A 16552-nucleotide genomic window follows, 5' to 3' on the forward strand; every position below is an offset into this window, starting at 1 on the left:
ATTGCCATGGTTGCACCCGCGATAAAAAAGGCACTAAAGTTTAGTTTTCTCGCTAAAATATGTTGTTAATAATTTAAAACTTTGTGAAAGTAAGGAGAAATGTGAGGGAAATTAGAATTAATCATTGTAACAAACTATTTTATTATTTTTAATACAAAAACAGAACCTTTAAAGTGGTTGCGCCCGCGATCGAAGCAGTACAATTGGAAATGCAACAAATTATTTTTTGACTATTCTAGTGATTTTCGTCTTATTTCATATCATTTAGGTAAACAATAACGTTAGATTATATTTGTTATTATTACTTTACATGTAATTACAAGATTTATAAAAATTTGAATGGAGTCACATCGTGTTTTATATTTTTCGAAATATTTCATGTAATACTTAACAGATGTTTGAAAATCATGATTTATATCCTTTTATTTTTAAATATTTTAGAAGAAAATCTACAAATGACAGGAAAAATCATTAATATTCAATATTTTTCTTTGAAAAAAATATTTTTACTTATAATTCGCCCATATTCTTTTAAATTATAAATATTAATTTTGAATTAAAGGTGTACTGTAGTTTGGTTTTATAAAAATACATCGAAAAAGGTTTGCTTAAGTTACATTATTTAATTGTTTTTAGTGATTTAGATGATTTCTTTCCTCAGATCGATAAATGACTGATAATTAAAAAATAATAAAATTTTATTTAGTATTATTACAATTTATTAATAATATTATGTATTGCATATCAAAAATGTAGAAATTAGTCGCAGACTTATGAATAAATTAAATTTCTTTAGACTCGTTGCGCCCGCGATATTCTGATGTTGCACCCGCGATCGTGAAAATTGTTAATAATTCCTAGTACTAATTACTTAAATTAATTGTATCTAGTTAAATCATTTCTTTGTCTTATACACTTTTGAAATATGGGTTAATAAATTACTAAAAGTTCCACAATTAGCAGTATTCTCAAATGAACCCGTCCGAGTTCTTAATAGAGGACCAATTTAGTTGCACCCGCGATAGCACTTCAAACATGTTTTGTGGCTTTTCTTAGATTTAATTTTAGTTTTCATTTACAATTTATGATTGAACTAGTTAAAATGTATACCTTCAAAAGATAATTTATTAATAAATGTGTTTTATTTTGTCAGTAGGACGCTTTAAGTGCGTCAAAATGTTGCACCCGCGATAATGGAATCGCCTCCTATTAAATATATCGGACTTTTTAATTAACTTACGTTTATTACCTCTCATTTTAATATCGCTTTTCACTACGGGTATAGTAGTAATATTCATTGTGTTTTCTATTTAATTTGATTATAATGTATTCAATACTTAAAATACTTTATAATACTCGGGTCGCATAAATCAATGAGGGTCCCCGAGCCCCGAAAGTACTCGGAACCTCTCCCCTGGGCTTAGTTGTTGTTAAAACTTCTGTACATAATATTTCCTTCGGAAAATATTCCGAATATAAAAAGGCTCCGCCATAAATACGTGTATGTATGAAGTTTTTTATTGAGATAAAGGGGACAGCTAAAGGAGCCTTCGCATAAATGCGAGTTTTTATGCGGGAATAATTTTATAGGGTGCTAGTTTAGTGGGCATGAGTACTTTGAAATTTTATGTCGGGTGTTTAGAAAGTTCTTAATATTTTTTAAGTACTAGTTTATAGCGCGGGAACCAGACATTTTTGGGGGATGAAAAGTATCCTATGCCCTTTCCCTGGAGTCACAGCATCTCCATAACTTGAAATCGCTTCAGCGGTTTCAGATTAAAAAGGTAACAGATAAACTATCAGACACCCTTTCGCATTTATAAAATGAAGTATGACTGTGTGACACTACGTCAATGAGCTTCATTACCTTAGAATAATCTGCTCTTCCGATGGAGGTAAAACGAGTATTTTTGTAAAATTGTGTTAGGCTTAGTATTGCACAGATCAAGACTTTAAGTTTATCAGTTTCTAAATTCCTACACGAATATTCAAAAATCATTTCCGTCAAACGTGAAAATATTACACGAAAACATTTTCCTTGTGTCAATAACGCCGACCCGGGAAAGATCGGAAATCTGTATCGTTTATGAAAAAATACTAAAAAGATATTCAAACGATATGAGAAAGATTTCAAACTCTGGGCGAGTGCCAGAATGTTCTAACTAGTGCGGGCGGCGGGAAAAAACCTACGACACGTGGCGAATTCAAAAATAGAACAGCGTGCTCCTTCGATTCTGGATTTAAAAATTGAATTTCGAAACATAATTCGATTATTATGTAATCAAACCTAGGGTTGTCGAAACTTAGAAAAAGAATTCAAATGAATAATATTGTGATCAATGTGCTATGTTCACAGCAATACTTTTAAATGAGCAAAATCATGATGAAAAAATGTTATCCATCTCTTTCTTTACGACAAGGCAAGGCATATTTGAGACAAACGATTGATACTATAAAAGTCGGTGAAAGAAAAAATACAGGGTGTAACAAAAGTAAGTGATAATATTTTAGAGTGTGTACGTGTTCCTTGTAGAGAGTACACTGTGAAAGTAGCACCGCTGAAAGACCAAAATTTTTTTTCACTTTTGTATGGGAAAACTCGTGACGCTCGGGTCCTTGCCCATACAAAAGTGAAAAAAAAATTTGGTCTTTCAGCGCCGCTACTTTCACAGTAAACTCTCTACAAGGAACACGTACACACCCTAAAGTATTATCACTTATTTTTGTTACACACTGTATATATAAAATATTTCACATTCTAATAGTCGTTGAAACGCGACACTGTATTTTTCAACCCGCAATCATCCACTTCGCGTTTCAAAGCGTTAAAACCCTAGCAATTTGAAACGTTGAATTACTGGGTATTTTGTATCGGCCGTGCATCAAAGAGCCCATAATCCGGTGGAACTGAGCCATAACTTGCCCAGCGCTGGGCGCAGCCTGATAAGTTGCGATATTATCTGCGCCTCATACGCTCTGGACTGTTCTGGACTAATTACGCCAGCATCAATTTCGTGCATCTGCTGTGATTCTAGTCGGGCGACGGATTTTGCATGACTTTTTGCGCACTAACGAGAGAAAAGTTACGGATCGGCGATCGCGTCGATCGTATAAAAATACGAGTGTTCAAATAACGCATACAGAGATTGATCTATTGAAAAATAAAGAACCTTCTCTTAATTTAGTGCTATTAAGCATAAATGCTTTTAAGTGAACCCGATGAATCTGGTGTTTATTACTACCCCCAGGAAAGTTGTACCTGTGGCTCATAGCAATCAGGAAGTAGTTGGTACACTTGTAAACTGTACTGCCGGTTTCATTGAAACCAGGCCAGCTACGCAGGAGTAATTTTATAATGCCCAAGTGTGTGCGCAGTACACAAGAGCACTCTCTATTCCTTTACTTTCATAACCCAGTGGGACGGAAGACCGACACGACCGGTCAAGAGCCGCGCTCTGTAGTCTGTACCACTAGACCACGGAGGCGTGTAAACTGTGATGCCTTACCTGAGGCTCATTGTTGAGCTTCTCGTGATGATCATGACTGGGTTCTGTCGACCTCTTCCGCACCTCGTGGTGAGACAACAGGTAATATCCCTTCAACGACCCGATCTGAAACAAGAGAACAATGATTAATACTTGACCTACATAAAGTGGGGATTCCCTCAGACACTTTCTAGGTTTTTTTTTTTTATTATAAAATTGTGGCCGTCTATGGACTGTTCGTCCATATCCTTTTTTTGTTATTTTATTATTTAGATTTTTCGCACCAAGGATAATTGAAATAATATTATGAATTTTAATTAATTGTGGTCCATCACGCCATGGATACTTTTGACACTTTCTAGGTTGCGAATATCCCTAGAAATGAATTCTATTGCTTCCCTCCCCATAAATTAAAAAGCAGTCAGCCTGCCAACTTTCGGCAATCAGATAGTGCCGTAACGTAATATAAAACTTTCGGACGCACAACTCGAAAGTAAGTAAATTAACACACCAATCAACGAGAAAATATTTCGTTATTTATTACTTCGTTACCGTGTTTCGTTAATTAATTGTTAAACTTTATAATTTATTGTTGCTCACTTAAATGGCCTCCGAGGAGTGTTCGGGGCCTCACGATGTGATCATAGGCACTGGGGGTATATAAAATGTACGCGATGATACCGAACACGAGCAATTTGGGCCGTTTTATTGCCTAATGAAACATAAAATGAGCAATTTATTCTCAAAATGGCTGACACTATTATAATTTATAAATAACTAGAGATCGCCGAATGGTCGAAATTCGACCTTAGTTTCAACGACATTATAGGACTACTACCTTTATTATTATTATTATTATTAATAAAAAAATATAATCCATTTTCAATTTGTCACCTTGTTGCCATAAATAAAAGAGTATAATTCGTATTTATAGGCTTGTCACTCAAAAATCTGTCATTTTTCCTAGTGTGTGTGTTGTAGTGTGTGTAATGTTTTATTTGTTAAAAAAATAAATGATAAAAGTATAATTTCAAAATTTAATATTAGCTCGATGCACTCCTTCACCATTTTATACGTGGGAGAGCCATGCTTCGGCACGAACGGGCCGGCTCGACCGGAGAAATACCATGTTCTCACAGAAAACCGGCGTGAAACAGCGCTTGCGCTGTGTTTCGCTGAGTGAGTGAGTTTACCGGAGGCCCAATAATACCCTATTCCCTTCCCTACTATCCCCTATTCCCTTCCCTACCCTCCCCTATTACCCTATTCCCTCTTAAAAGGCCGGCAACGCACTTGTAGCTCTACTGATGCTGCGAGTGTCCATGGGCGATGGAAGTTGCTTTCCATCAGGTGACCCGTTTGCTCGTTTGCCCCCTTATTTCATAAAAAAAAATATATAAAATATAACTGTGCAAAATTTAATTCGCCTACGTTTCCCCATTTTTCGTCAAAAGGGATACAAAGTTTTTGGCTCACGTATTAATATATAGATAATACTTTTGCTATACCTATTTATATCAGGAAGATTTGTCAGAACTTTAATGTTTTGATGACCACTGCGTATTTTAGTTTTATTCTCCCAAAAGATTCTCATATTACATTTTCAGCTCTTTAGCTAAAACTCAGACGATTTTTATGACCTATGCGTCATATTGATCAGTTCACATTGCAACCAAAACTTTCCGGTGCGAGCAACAAGTAACAACCTTTGAGGAATCCCACCTTTAAACCTACATTTTCGAGGAACTAACGTATCAGTAATATCTTCAGTAAGGCAGAATCGTCTGCCACAGACGTGATAACTATACTGTATCGCGCTCTACATAGTAACCATAGATTCATGAAGCTGATAGAAACGATCGCACAGTGTGATAAAAACCTCGATTTTGTTTCACAACGTTTTTCTTTCAAAATACTATAGTTGATAGCTATATAAACATTAGAGTAAAACTCCGAGATCGATATTCTTTGTAGTTATTTTTTTAAAGAGTGTCAAAGTTGGCGTTTTTCTGGGTAAAAAATTTGCATAAAAATTAATAAAAAAAAAACTAATCAAGTAACATTAATTTTGTTTATACCAATTAAACAAGCACTTAAAACTTGACTTTTTCTCCGAATTTGGTTAACCTACTGTGATCAAGTGGGCAGATATTTATTTATTTAGTAATTTTAGTTTTTTATTTTTTATTTCGCGATTAGATCGAATTAGAAAAAGTTTTAAGCATGAAATGATAGTGTGAGTAATCCTTTATCAATGTTATCAAAAATCACACTCTAATAACCTCTGTGTCAGAAGTAATATCCAATTCAATTTTTTTTTTATAAAAATTCGGATTTTTTATACCTAGGGTTGTCACTAAAGTTGATATTTTATTTTCCCCGACTACATCAGAAGGTGATTACTGATTAGATACTGTTTGAGCATATAAAATCATTAATTTACGTCATATTTTTTCACTTTTTAGATTTTTTATTATTAGACCTACCTAAACGTGATCCTGATATTTTTTGTATAGGGTATCGATTGCGAATTTGCGTATCAACCGGATAAATCAAACAAGAGACCTTTAGTGACAACCTTAGGTACAAAAAAACCGATTTTTTATTAAAAAAAATTTAAATACGATATAACTTCTGACACAGAGGTTTAATAACCTCTAAATCACACTCTAATGAGTGTGATTTTTGATAACATTGATAAAGGATTACTCACACTATCGTTTCATGCTTAAAACTTTTTCTAATTCGATCTAATCGCGAAATTTAAAATAAAAAACTAAAATCACTAAATAAATAAATATCTCCCTACTTGATCACAGTAGGTTAACCAAATTCGGAGAAAAAGTAAAGTATTAAGTGCTTGTTCAATTGGTATATACAAAATTAATGTTACTTGATTAGTTTTTTTTTAAATTAATTTTTATGCAAATTTTTGACCCGGAAAAACGCCAACTTTGACACTCCTTAAAAAAATAACTACAAAGAATATCGATCTCGGAGTTTTACTCTAATGTTTATATAGCTATCAACTATAGTATTTTGAAAGAAAAACGCGGTGAAACAAAATCGAGGTTTTTATCACACTGTGGATCGGTTAAGATGGCAGAGGTTTTTAGAGGAAATGATTGCAGAAGTCGTTTTGGAGTAAAATATTTAAATCACATTAAAAACGACTTACTGCTTGATTTAGAAAATTTCGGTGAGTTTTATGCCCGATTATTGATTTTTTTCAGGCACCTTTTTGTTGTTAATTGCTAAACACGTTTCACGTTGATTTGTATATGTAATTTTAAACGGATAAAGTCATATTCAAAAAATCCGAAATAAACAGGCCGTAACAAAACTAAGTGATTATACTTTAGAGAGTTCACTATGAAAGTAGCAGCGCTGAAAGACCAACATTTTTTTCCCTTTTGTATGGGCAAGCGCCCCGGCGCGGGCGTCACGAGTTTCCCCATACAAAAGTGAGAAAAAAAAATTGGTCTTTCAGCTCTGCTACTTTCACAGTGAACTCTCTACAAGGAACATTTACACACCCTAAAGTATTATCACTTAGTTTTGTTACATCTTGTATATTATGCTTGATTGCGGATTTCTTTTTAAAGCAAATTTCAAATTTCCGCCAAGTGTCTGTTGGCGGAATTTTTTAGGTACTCTTTATTCCTGTTCTGAATGAACCAGGGGTGTAGTTCTTGTCTCTGTGGCGGGCTCACGCACGGCAGCCGGCAGGATGCAGGCCTCAATTAAGTTTATTGGACGATAAATTCCATATCCGCGCGGCTCCAGCGGATTATCTGCCATTTCCGCATACACTCCTAGACTATGGAGCAAATATAGCGACTGGAGTTATTAAATTGTCACCGCTAATTCGAGAGCCTTCTTGGCAAAATAAACGGAGATACTTTAGTATTTACGAGCTTTTGCCCGCGGCTTCGCTCGCGTTAAGAAGTATTATTATAATATACAAACTTTCATCCCCTATTTTAACCCCTTGGAGGTGCAATTGATCAAAATCCTTTCTTAGCGGATGCCTACGTCATAATATTCGTCTGACTTATTTTTAGGGAATGGATGAGTTTTTTTTTTGTTTTATTTATGTTGCAATATGTTAAGCTTCTTGGTCGCAATGAATTTATTTTTATTATTATTTGTGTTTTTTAGTTAATGATATTAAGTACGGTAACTACCTATGTATTAAAAACATGTGTGTCTGTGACAGTCGCAATTCTAATAATTATTGTTAAATTACTTATTTAAATATTTTAGGGTAATTATTGGAGTATGTACTTGACATTTGCTATTATTATTATAATTGATATATTTTTTTTAATGTTGTGTATAGTATTTATTGGACTGCATGGTAAAATGTTTCTTCTTTTGTTTATTATTGTTAACTGTATTTCTTACTTTGCTGTATGTTACTATACCGAATAAATAAATAAATATCTACCTGCATGCCAAATTTCAGCCCGATCGGTCCAGTGGTTTGGGCTGTGCGTTGATAGATCACCATGTTAGTCAGTCACCTTTGAGTTTTATATATATATAGATTGAATTTCCACATATTATGTAATTGCAAGTAATTTTAAAGAATCCCCCAGATCAGAATAAGAGACAGACAATCAGATAAAAATATAACTTGCTATTCCAAAATAAATCCCCAACTACCAAAAGTGAAACTGATAGAAGGAAGGTAACATTTGCTGTTACGTTCTGATAAAGATATTTAATTTGTGCAAAAATGTACAATCACAGACTAACTTAAAAGCATTTAAACATTACTCATATTAGCCATATTTAGAGGCAAGAAATTCTTCGTACAATTGGAAACCCATCTAGTACATACACTTCATATTAGATCCAAATTCCCCGGCGTATCGCGCTGCTGCACACACATAAAACCCGAACGTAATTCGACACATAGACGACAGCGACAAGTATTGGAAAATTATAAAGCCGCATCCACATTTGCATCCCCTTCATTTATCATTCCGTTTCTGACGTGCAGCGGCGCATGTTGACAAAAGTAGCGATGTGCTTGGATATCGGTAGAAAATGATTCTTGCGACCTTTGAAATATAACATGCATATTTTATGTTTTTAATTATTGTGTTCACTATCTTGAAGGATTTGCTAGGATCAGACTTCAAATCGGCAACGACATTTTGGGTTAATTGATCTATATCTTGTGTAACGACGTTTAAGCAATAAGTATCGTACTCAAAAAACATCTTATTAAAAATATTACGACTCTCGACTCTTGGTGTTTTGGTTGGTAGATGGTCTTTAGTAGATTTTACGCCTAAATTCAAAATTGACAAATACCCCATCATCATAGGTCGTAAGTGATATAAGTGTAAAAGTTAAAAGTGTGTAAGTTAAAAGTAAGTCATATCTTGTTACAAGCACTTTAGATTTTTCTTTGATTATATTATTAAATATGTCAATAAAAGGAATTTCTGTAGTATATACTTCTAAAGTACCAATAATAGGGTGTTTTACTTATCTTCTGGCAATCCATAGAGGTGATCAATGATCATCTCCAGTCGTATGTCCAACAATAACATAAACACGATGTTCATTTGCGTTACAAATTATCCAGACGGAGTAACTCCTACTAACTTGTGACTGTTAATTTAGAGCGTTCCCTTCAAATTAATATCTATGATTTCGACCCTTGTCAACGGGGATATGTAGCCCATGTCGCGTCGAGGTTTCCAGTATTAGATACATAAAGCAAGCGCTGGGACCAATGAATTCCGCCGAACAAACGATTTTGGATCTTGTAACTTGAGGAAGAGAATTGCAAATTGTGTAACGAAAATAAAGCATAGTATCATACAATTGAGAAGAATATTATAATTTATCAGTTTTCCGAGATAAAAGATACGTTTAAGATAAAAAGGAAATGCAAATTCTTAAAGATTGGAAACATTAAAATCAACATAGTTTTTTACATTTAAAACTTTTTTCTTTGACCTATTATTTGAAAAATATAACAACAATGAATATTCAAATAAAAAGATATGAGGTATTGTTTTTTCCGATGCTATCGTTTGTAACCATTAGTATGTAAATAAAATCCACGAGAGAATAGAAGCTGTAACGCGGAGTATCCCATTAAACAAAAATGCAGACATCGATTCGTATTCATAGGGGGCGTCGGTGTTTATACTACCGTTACATTTGTTTGGGAACTCACTCGTAAAGGCTCGTCCTCACTGGGATACTTCGGAAATCCAAAAATACGCTACAGTCGATTAAACGAATTCAAAGAAAACAAAATCGCAACACAGATCGCTGCATTTAAAAGACTCTTAACCCACAACTTTCAAAGTCCTATCTACAGGAAGGATGTTAGCTGTTTATCAGAGGGACAAACTTCCAAAGTCTGGAGGAACCTTAACGGCAGCATAAAATGGGACCGTGGAACATCAGGCATGTATGCAATTTTCTACTTTGCATCCTTAAAGGGGACGCGATCGCATGTGCATAGGTAAGCGCTCGGTGTTTGCTCGTTGAATATTTGCTTTGTATGCTGACGGTACTGCGGGGATGTTTACACAGGAATTAACGTTTTTTTGTCATGCTAATTCTTTGGGAATCTTTTGTAGTTCTCTATGGCGTAAATACATAGTTCCTGCGTGGCAATATTTTTATAAGGCAACGAATGATTATATAGAAGTAATGGTGCATCCGGATTACAGTACCGTAACTGTGATCGGACAGAGTACAATATAATGTGGATGAATTGATTGGAAATTGTATGTCGTGAATTGTATAATATTATGACATCTACGTACATACTCGCAAGATCTACAGTAGCATACTTCTTAAATGTAGCGGTAATAGTCAAGTGTAATCTAACTGCACCTCTTATATCTAAAGATTATAGAACTACTGTGTCACAAAAAAGCTAAGAAGATAAAATTTTATTCGCCACCAACAAAAGGACAGTCAATATGAAATACTTAATCCATAATTTTTGCATTAAAAGATAACGTGCAAAAACTCTTTTGTTAACAACATAGCAGGTGGAAGCGTTGATCGAATGCGCTTATCACGTATCCTTCGCGTGAATCCGACTCCATTTCCAAGTAAATGAATCACGAAATCGCATGGTGAAATGGTAAATTAAATTATACTACCAAATATTATGCAGTAGGTTGAGTCTTAAATCGCGAACATATTTTCCAAAAGAAATATCTGTGAGCCTTCGCATGCAAATATCCCGCCAGCCGGATGAGAAATTGTCGAGGAATATCGCTAGCGACGTTTCAATTAGTTACGCCGAGATTCCTGCGATAATTAAAATTGACGAACGACAAAACGGCATAATAGTAGTCAATAGGAGAGTGTCAATAAATTGCATTTCGAAATGGCCTTCCGTAGTCTCAATCACGGATAGCGCTCTGTCGCCTGGAGCGCCTCCGTTTGTGTCGCTTATACGACGATCGACGGTCACAAATATTCCCCCATTCCTTTCCTCATTGCTCTATTCTTTAGCAGTAAGATCACGGCTACAAATTTCGCTGACGTTATCAGTTTTGGAACCCGAATCAAAAATTGAATGGGACGCATTTCTATGGGAAAAACAATACACATTTTAACGTCGACTGTTATTTATTCCTTTTGAAATGTAAGAACTAAACAAGAAGCTCCTCCTCTTTGTGAGATAGATCGATATAGTACAGTAGAGCATGAGTACAATGAATCTTGTTAGATGTTGGGCAAGATAGATCTGTCTTGATTGCACCTATTGTAATGCGCTATATGGGTTGGCCGGCATTCAATCAGAGCAGCTAATGCACCACACGGAAGGCTTTTATGCAAGATGCGACAGATATCAGCCGAGAATTGATGCGGGACCCCTGCGAATTATTCACATCTATTATACTCAAATGGAGTTTCGTATAGAAAATTTATAGGAAAGAAAATTGGCAATATCGCAGTATCGAGATCCATCTAAGCAAAACTATCACTCGTAAATAGTTTTTCATTTATCTTCGTCAGCGAAGTTTTACGCGCCATAAAATTATTTACACCTATCAGTTTGTGTACGAAAAATATCACTAAACGTCTTAAGTCTTTAAGTGAAAAGTATTCGAAAACAGCTCTTTCTATATCTTGTATAATTTACTTAATTTCGCAATGAATAAGATATCCGTCTTAGCATTCATTTATATCTTAGCTTTTACTGTTTATACTATTTCTTTGTTGCCATCTTACTGACCCATTTCTTATTCCGATTGTGCTTAAGCATTCTATGGTTTTGTAAAGGACAAAGACGGGACCCTTATCAAACCACTTTGTCCAATCCTACGTCCGCCCCTCAGGGATGCTTTTTATTATTGTATCCAATTTAATTGCATTATTCACTAATAATAAGATATTCGCTATCGTTTCCATTGTACACGACCTAAATATAAACCGAGGTACATAATATTCCGAATCAATTTATATTACTGTGTATACAGGCATTTTCGTTATCCAATAAAACATTGTGCGACTATAAGATCTATTGACATAACGTGGATAATTTTATTTAAAAGCAAAAAGTATAAAACCAACGCATAAAATCGACACCCATACACCGGTGCTTTTTCCATCATGTCATTTCCTCCACGAAGGCTTTAAGTGAACAAGCATCAAAGGCATTCCCGATGTATCGGAAATAAAATGCTGCCAATTGAAATGGTACCTGGCGCGCGGCGCTCGTGTCGCAAAACCGCACTCGACACTGGACGTTCGCCATTGTCTCATTATACAGTCGATAATGCGCTTTTCACGTTTAGTAGGGATGTACTTTCGATGATAAAATACGGAATATCGATGAGACTTCGCACGGAATTAGTGATGTGATTTGTGAATGGATTTTAGCTTATTTGATGAGTGGTGACCAAGGTTTTAAACCTTATAAGTTGCCTCAGTTCGAAATGAAACATTAATTTAAAAAATCGGCCAAGTGCGAGTCGGACTCGCGCACTAAGGGTTCCGTACCGTTATTGCGCGAAAGTTGTTTTTGTATGGGAAATATATTTATTTTAATTTTATTATTAAACGAGCTTTTCTCGCGGCTTCGCTCGCGTTAAGAAGTATTATTATATACAAACTTTCATCCCCTATTTGAACCCTTTGGGGTTGGAATTTATCAAAATCCTGGTTTGGGCTGTGCGTTGATACATCACTATGTCAATCAGTCAGTCAGTCACTTTGAGTTTTATGTATTATTAAATTAAATTATTATTATTATTATTATTATCAGCCTACAGTGTCCCACTGCTGGGCAAAGGCCTCCCCTCTTTCCTTCCAAAGTTCACGATTCTGTGCTGTTGTTGGCCACTCTTTATCAAACGCATCTAGTTTGTCGCGCCACTTTTTCTTGGGTCGGCCTCTGTTACGCCGACCAGTCGGTATTAAATTAAATATAAAGAATAAATATATGTAAGAATATTGTGCGTATTTCAAGTGCCTAGCTGCTACCATTATTGATTACGAACAAAAAAGACGTTGTATGGGACCCTTTTTAAATATTTATTTTATTTTTAGTATTTGTTGTTATAGCGGCAACAGAAATACATCTAATATATAAAATTCTCGTGTCACAGTTTTCGTTGCCATACTCCTCCGAAACGGCTTGACCGATTCTCATGAAATTTTGTGAACATATTGAGTAGGTCTGAGAATCGGCCAACATCTATTTTTCATACAAAAAACAAAAAAATATGGCAAAACAACGTTTGCCGGGACAGCTAGTAATCTGTAAAAATTTCAGAATTCTAGCTATAGCAGTTCTTGAGTTAGGTACAGCCTGGAGACAGACGGACAGACATCGAAGTCTCAGTAATAGGGTCCCATTTCTACCCTTTGGATATGGAACCCTAAAAAAACGGAAGTAAAATTTACATTGTATAATAAAACAGATTTACAAAACAAGTAAGTAATTTTAGAATTCGGGCTTAGGCTGACCTTATTTTTATTAAGGACAACATTCAGGTAGAGTAGAGAAATGCAAACAATCCTAACGATATTATACAATCAACGAATAAACAAATTAGATACGAAATCGCGAAAAACAGACAAAATAAAATGTTTCCTTCAAACGTCTTTCCAATTACACATCTCTTAAGGAATAAACATCAAACGCTCAGTAAATAAGCGAGACGTACTCTTGAAGAGGACCAATTGAATTTTAAACAATCCCAAATAAAATGATAAAAACAGTCCGCTGTTTGCACTACACAACTGGTATCTGCGTTTGCCTGATGGATGAGACGTATGGTGATTTAATGAAATAAGGGGGCAAACGAGCAAACGGGTCACATGATGGAAAGCAACTTCCGTCGCCCATGGACACTCGCAGCATCAGAAGAGCTGCAGGTGCGTTGCCGGCCTTTTAAGCGGGAATAGGGTAGGGATGGGAAGGGAAAAGGGGAGGGTAGGGCAGGGAATAGGGTAGGGGATTGGGCCTCCGGTAAACTCACTCACTCGGTGAAACACAGCGCAAGCGCTGTTTCACGCCGGTTTTCTGTGAGAACGTGGTATTTCTCCGGTCGAGCCGGCCCATTCGTGCCGAAGCATAGCTCTCCCACGTATAACCCTTATTGAGATATGAAAATATCTTAGTCCTACTTGGACTTACTTGCTTGAACTTAACGTTGGGTTAAATATTTTTCTCTTGCCTCGTATTAGTAAAATAAATATAATTTTTATATCTTTTTAGCAGATAGTTAAGTACCTTCTAGATAAAAAGAATATTTTAATGACAATTTCACAAAATTTTACATACTTACCTTATTATATAAGTACTAGAACTCGTAGTGCAGCAAAACCTAAATTAGAAAAACCGAAGTATAACAATCTTTATGGAAAATGCAGACATATATAGTGCCAAATTTAATAAACCCTATAAAACCCACAAATCTACAAAAATAAATTATCCAAAAAAAATTAAACATAAACTTAAATCCTACTTTATTTCCGCATAATTTATTTCAGAAAGACAGACAGACACAATTTAAATGTATGGGAAAATCACACACAATATTAAATTTTTAAAAAATTATAAAAACTTGTGTATTGCTTTGTATTTTGAAATGATGACGACTAATGGTACACGTTAAAGTTTCTATTTAAAGTTTATTTTGTACTTTTTATTAAAAATAAATAAAGAAAAAAATCAAATAAGTACCTCTAAACTTTGTAAATACCTCAGGTAAATACAGTCTAATATAGGTGTATTAAGAATCGTACAACAACGATTTCATATCGTTATGAAAAAACAATTATCGGCCAAATTAGATATTAAGGGTCTGTTTCACCTCTTCCTGATAAGGCTATCCACCACTTAATTTGACAGACGGGGTATGGAAAATCTGTCAAATAACCCTATCGGGCACCTTATCAGAAAGCGGTGAAACAGGCCATAAGTATAAAAAAACGTAAAATCCAAAAATATTAAATTTTGGAATATAATTAATATCACCGCGGTTGCCTAGCAACAAATCTCTGGATAAAGACCCTTATACATTTCATTTAATATTCGGATAACAAAAGAACACACCATACTAATTTATTCAAAAGACTCAAGCGGGATTCACTGACGGTTCTTAGCGAGAATTCCCTTTTAATGTGCTTTCTTACAATAATATAATTGATGAATTATTGCACTTGCTCCGTTCTGGTATCATTTGTTATGATAAAATTGTGTCTGAATACATTATATTCTTTAGTATTTATATCTAACGACGCTTCATTAGTAAAAAAGTAAAAGTAGGAGAGCGAAAATTGATTATTCATAATTAATTCGATAAAGTAAATTCTAATTATAGCTGTAATTCGCATTTACTATCCACATAATCCCTGACATTAAGAAAAAAGAGACGAAACGAAAAATTCCAAGTGTAATTTGGAAAAGGTGAAATATAAAAATAATTTCGAGCTCAAACTAGCAGATGTCACTGTCGTCGAGCTCTAAGCTGAACTCCGAAGTGAGACTCGGTGGCTACATGCTGCCAATAAACGAAATGTGTTTCGACTTATCCTTAAAAGCCTCATGAGAATCGAATTCATTTCTATCGGGTAAATTGCAATTTCTTTGTGGGGAACGCTTTCAAACAATTGACATCAGAGCGGATATTCGATGATTTTGACAATTGGAGAAATTTTATTTTGCGAAAAATACCGAACGCCGGAAATAAAAGATGTTTCATTTAACGTTCCCCTCTCGTGTTTTCGTGGAAAAATAAAACTTGCTCACTTTTATCGTTTAGTTTTACCGTCGAAGAGACAATAGATATGACAGATTAAAGTTCCGCCACAGAATTTGGAAACGTTTCCTCCTCAGTTGACCTGGTACAAAATTGTAAGAAGTGAATGTTCATTCTTCATATTTAATTTAACTTAAATTACGTGAATATTTGGTGAAATAGATTCCACTTTATCCTTATTTTGTAAACTGTTTGCAATGTTATTGTTGTCTTTATTATTTTTTTTGTTTTGCATATCTGATTGTTTTTCGTATCTCGATTTGTTGGTTCCTACGAATATTAAAAACTATGTGCTATAAATTATTTTATTCAAGATCGCCTTCGTGCAAATCATCTCATAGAAGTCCTATTTTTTTTAATATTCCAATATTTTTAGGGTATCAAATATATCATCATGTACGCTGATAAAGTCCACATACAACAAGCTATACTTAACACAGTCACAGTACCGCCTTTTCCCTGTTCCGATATTCCGACGCTGGTGCTCTATAATTAACTAGTTTTTGTTTACCAAGTGTCCTCATCACTAATTACATGGAAGGTGAAAAAACTTTGACACAAACACAATCTTGTCTTCCTTATTAAGTTCATTTAGCAGTATAATTGTATTATTAGCTTCTAATTTAAAGTCCCATGCACAAAGCTTATACTATTATTTTATCGATTTCACAGCTACGTTTTTATAAACATTGACCTCATTCAATTTGGAAGATAATCTAATTTCTTAAGTTTTCTGTGAGAACGTGGTATTTCTCCGGTCGAGCCGGCCCATTCGTGCCGAAGCATGGCTCTCCCACG

The 16552-nt window shown here is 34.8% G+C and overlaps 1 protein-coding gene across 4 annotated transcripts in view; it reads right to left on the minus strand.

The window, feature by feature from the left end:
* Window positions 1-16552, minus strand: part of LOC121734274 (furin-like protease 2) — a 301354-nt gene that overhangs the window by 25273 nt on the left and 259529 nt on the right. For all 4 annotated transcript variants that reach the window (XR_006036695.1, XM_042124769.1, XM_042124770.1 and 1 more), the window contains exon 3: window positions 3507-3611. Coding sequence is in view for 3 of the 4 variants with exons in the window: in XM_042124769.1 (XP_041980703.1) it covers window positions 3507-3611 (105 nt within the window). In the remaining variant the exon portion in view is untranslated. The remainder of the gene's footprint in view (window positions 1-3506; window positions 3612-16552) is intronic.

The sequence above is a fragment of the Aricia agestis genome, chromosome 15 (assembly GCF_905147365.1).
Source record: "Aricia agestis chromosome 15, ilAriAges1.1, whole genome shotgun sequence".
NCBI classification, from domain to species: Eukaryota; Metazoa; Arthropoda; class Insecta; order Lepidoptera; family Lycaenidae; genus Aricia; species Aricia agestis.